Source organism: Chionomys nivalis, chromosome 10 (genome assembly GCF_950005125.1).
Source record: "Chionomys nivalis chromosome 10, mChiNiv1.1, whole genome shotgun sequence".
Classification (NCBI taxonomy): Eukaryota; Metazoa; Chordata; class Mammalia; order Rodentia; family Cricetidae; genus Chionomys; species Chionomys nivalis.
Window position 1 is genome coordinate 7,290,551 of NC_080095.1, and position 3,488 is coordinate 7,294,038.

General features: G+C 40.5%; 1 gene segment (V, D, J or C); it reads left to right on the forward strand.

Annotated features, from left to right (window-relative positions):
- Positions 1 to 465: 465 nt before the first annotated feature.
- Positions 466 to 928, forward strand: LOC130882719 (Ig heavy chain V region 23-like). The segment is given in 2 exon segments: positions 466 to 511; positions 600 to 928. Coding segments are annotated over 2 exon segments (375 nt in total).
- The last annotated feature ends 2,560 nt before the right edge of the window (positions 929 to 3,488 follow it).

The following is a 3,488-nucleotide window of genomic DNA, read 5'->3' on the forward strand; positions in this document are numbered from 1 at the left end:
TGTATACAACCTTCTGCTATGGCAAATACTAAATGTATGTGTCTGAACATAGGCTGCTATGTCTCAAAATTTAGCAAATTTTGAAATTTTCAGTTACCACCACCATCATCATAACCATCTTCTGTAAATCAATCTGGCAAACTTGTTACAAAGTGGAACAACTGCCACAGGTCAGAAATCTATTGAAATCTTATATCCTGATGTTATACCCACAACATCTGCAGAGCTGAGGGAATGGTGTGAGATGCATTTCCTCTGACAGCATTAGGACTTAATGTCACCATCCCGTTGCTTGACTCACGTTTCCCCCACCTCCTTCTCAAACTGGACTACGTCCTTATTTAAGAAGTTCTTGAATATGCAAATTGCCTGAGTCTATTATAGTAAATACATGAATGTCCACACCCAACAACAACATATGATCAGTGCCTTCTCCATAGTCACTGAGCACACAAGGCCCACACCATGGAATATAGCTGTGTCATTCTCTTCCTTGTGTCAGTAATTATAGGTAAGAGGTTTCCAATTCCAAACCTGAGGAGAAGACAGGGACTGGGGTGACAATGTCTCTGACAATCTACTCTGTCTTTTCTTCACAGGTGTCCACTCTCAGAAGCAGCTACATCAGTCTGGGCCTGAACTGGAGAAACCAGGGGCCTCAGTGAAGTTGTCCTGCAAGGCTTCAGGCTATACTTTCACTAGCTACTATATTAGCTGGGTAAAACAGAGGCCTGGACAGGGCCTGGAGTGGATTGGACTTATTAATCCTAGTAATGGTGGTACTACCTACAATGGGAAGTTCCAGGGCAAGGCCAAACTGACTGTAGACAAATCCTCCAGCACAGCCTACATGGAGCTCAGCAGCCTGACATCTGAAGACTCTGCAATCTATTACTGTGCAACACACAGTGTTGTAACCACATCCTGAGTGTGTCAGAAACCCTGGAGGAGCAGGAAGCTGTGCTGAGACTGAGATGACAGAGATTATCCTTAAGAAATTCACAGAAACAATCATTCTGAATGTTTCTTTGTCTGTTACTTTTTGTAACAACTTTTCAAAATTACACATGTGAATGAAGCAATGCTGATTTAGGATGACTAGTGTACAGCATACCTTGACAATAGCTTCACCAATAAACACAGCCATTGACATGTTTCTTCATTAACAAAATAAAAAAATGTAAAAACTGTGATATGAAGTGTGATAAAAAATATCCATCTCTGGATTCTAGAAGATTGGGACATTTAGGGGGTCAATTTTAATAAACAAAAATATAAATTCATATTAAAGTATGAATTTGAGCAGTAAAGTCCAGATAATAACATCTTAGAAAACAAAACTCCTTTGGAATCTTAAATATTACATGATTTAGTTTTATTCTTAACTCTGGCTGTGTGGTCCAACAGAAGTTCCAGTCTCAGGATATAAGGTATGTAATAATATGCACTGACACAAAAGTGTAATTCCTCTAAGATGATCAATACAAAAAATCATTAATTAAATCAATGTATATACATGTCAACTTGAAAGACCCTCACCCCGGGTATATCACCCAAACTGCTAGCATTTGTAAAGCCACTTGCAAGGCCAGTTCCTCATAGTAGCAGAAGGGCTGAAAAGGGTCAATTCTAAAGCAGGCAAGCCCGCCAAAACAGGATATCTGTGGTCAGGAGGAACAGAAAGCACCCCGGGTAGACTGTGCCCACTCAGCGACTTATCTGATTTCCATGGAATGGGGAACTTGTCCTCAGCTCAAACTCAGCCTAAGCCTTGCCACATTTGAATGACCCAATCAGAACCCCGTAACCAGGCATCTCGCTTCTGTAGCCGCGCTTTTTGCTCCCCAACCCTATAAAAACCCCCTGCCCCAACCAGGTGGCGCGCAAGTCTTCCGAGAGACTTGTCGCCCCGGGTACCCGTGTATCTGAATAAACCTCTTGCTGATTGCATCCACACTGGTGGTCTCGCTGTTCCTTGGGGAAGGGTCTCCTCAGCAGGAAGACACTCTCTGAGGGTCTTTCAAACTGAGGTTGGTTCTGCGATCATACATTATTCCCTGGTCCTATATGTATTCCTTCCCTGTCTCAGAAACCTGCCTCAGAGTTTCAAGACATTATAGAACATAGAAATATACTGATACATCATTATTTCTCACAGGCCATTGGATATCAACCTGGTGGTCATCTTTATCTACAGTGTGTTTGGGTTTTTACATGGTAGAGTACTTGGAAAACATCATCAATCAGTTGTGCTATCTATCAATTCACTTCATCATTAGCATTCACTGCTCCAGTTTTTGAACAAACCAAAGAAAAGACTGTGTTTAATGGAGATCTGGAATTCAACTGAGGAACATTTCACCATTCATCCTTGAAACGTCTACTCAATATCACCTTAGATAATGAAGAAAGAAGAAACAGCCATAATTTCTGTACAGAGTGAGTCTGTCAGAGAATTTTTGGTGAAGGAATGAATCAATGTCTATAGATAATGAAGAATTATTCCAACTATCCTATTAGTGTGCCTGAACTTGACCCCAGTCACATTCTATGTCATGATATGGAAGAGTGGTCCACACAAATCCATTCAAATGTAAAACGACAATGAACATTAAGTCTAAGATTAATTTTTTTCAACTGATTTCCTGTAAAAGAACAGCTTCTTCCAAAGCATTGATATGATTCTGGATTTCCCTATCTTCTAGATTTTTAACAATTTTTGGATAACATATTTTGAGAGCCAATTAACATGCTCTGAAATATAAAATACTAAGTCAGTTGTTTACACAACAATTATTATAGTAGTAATGAATATAGTAATTCTTTTTTTTATCATTATTTTTTTATTTTTTATTCTTTTTTTAAAATTTCCACCTGCTCCCCATTTCCCATTTCCCACCCTCCTCCCAAATATTGCCCCCTCCACCCACTCCCCTCCCCCTATCCCCACTCCTCTTCTCCTCCTCCCACACCATTCCCCCTCCCTCTCGATACTGAAGAGCAGTCCAAATTCTCTGCCCTGCGGGAAGACGAAGGTCTTCTATCTACATCCAGGAAGGTGAGCTTCTAAACAGGCTAAGCTCCCACAAAGCCAGTTCATGTATTAGGATTGAAACCTAGTGCCATTGTCCTTGGCTTCTCATCAGTCTTCATTGACCGCCATGCTCAGAGAGTCCGGAATCAACCCATGCTTATTCAGTCCCAGACTCAGTTGTAAGTGATATAGACCTACTTAGAATCTTAGTAATTTATTTTATAGCTTATATTAAATTGGTACCTCAGCCATATGTCCCAGGTTAGGAAATTAGTATTCTAGTCTCTTTGTTGATAACAAATGAATGACAAGGTACAATGTAATCATCTCCCTACTTCATGCTGAAATTAGGGTGTTGTAGTTGGGGACACAAAACCTGCAATGCTGGTCAAGCCCAGAAGAGTAGGCAGGCTATTTTTTTCATTTTTCATGCTCTGTAGGACCATCTGAGACT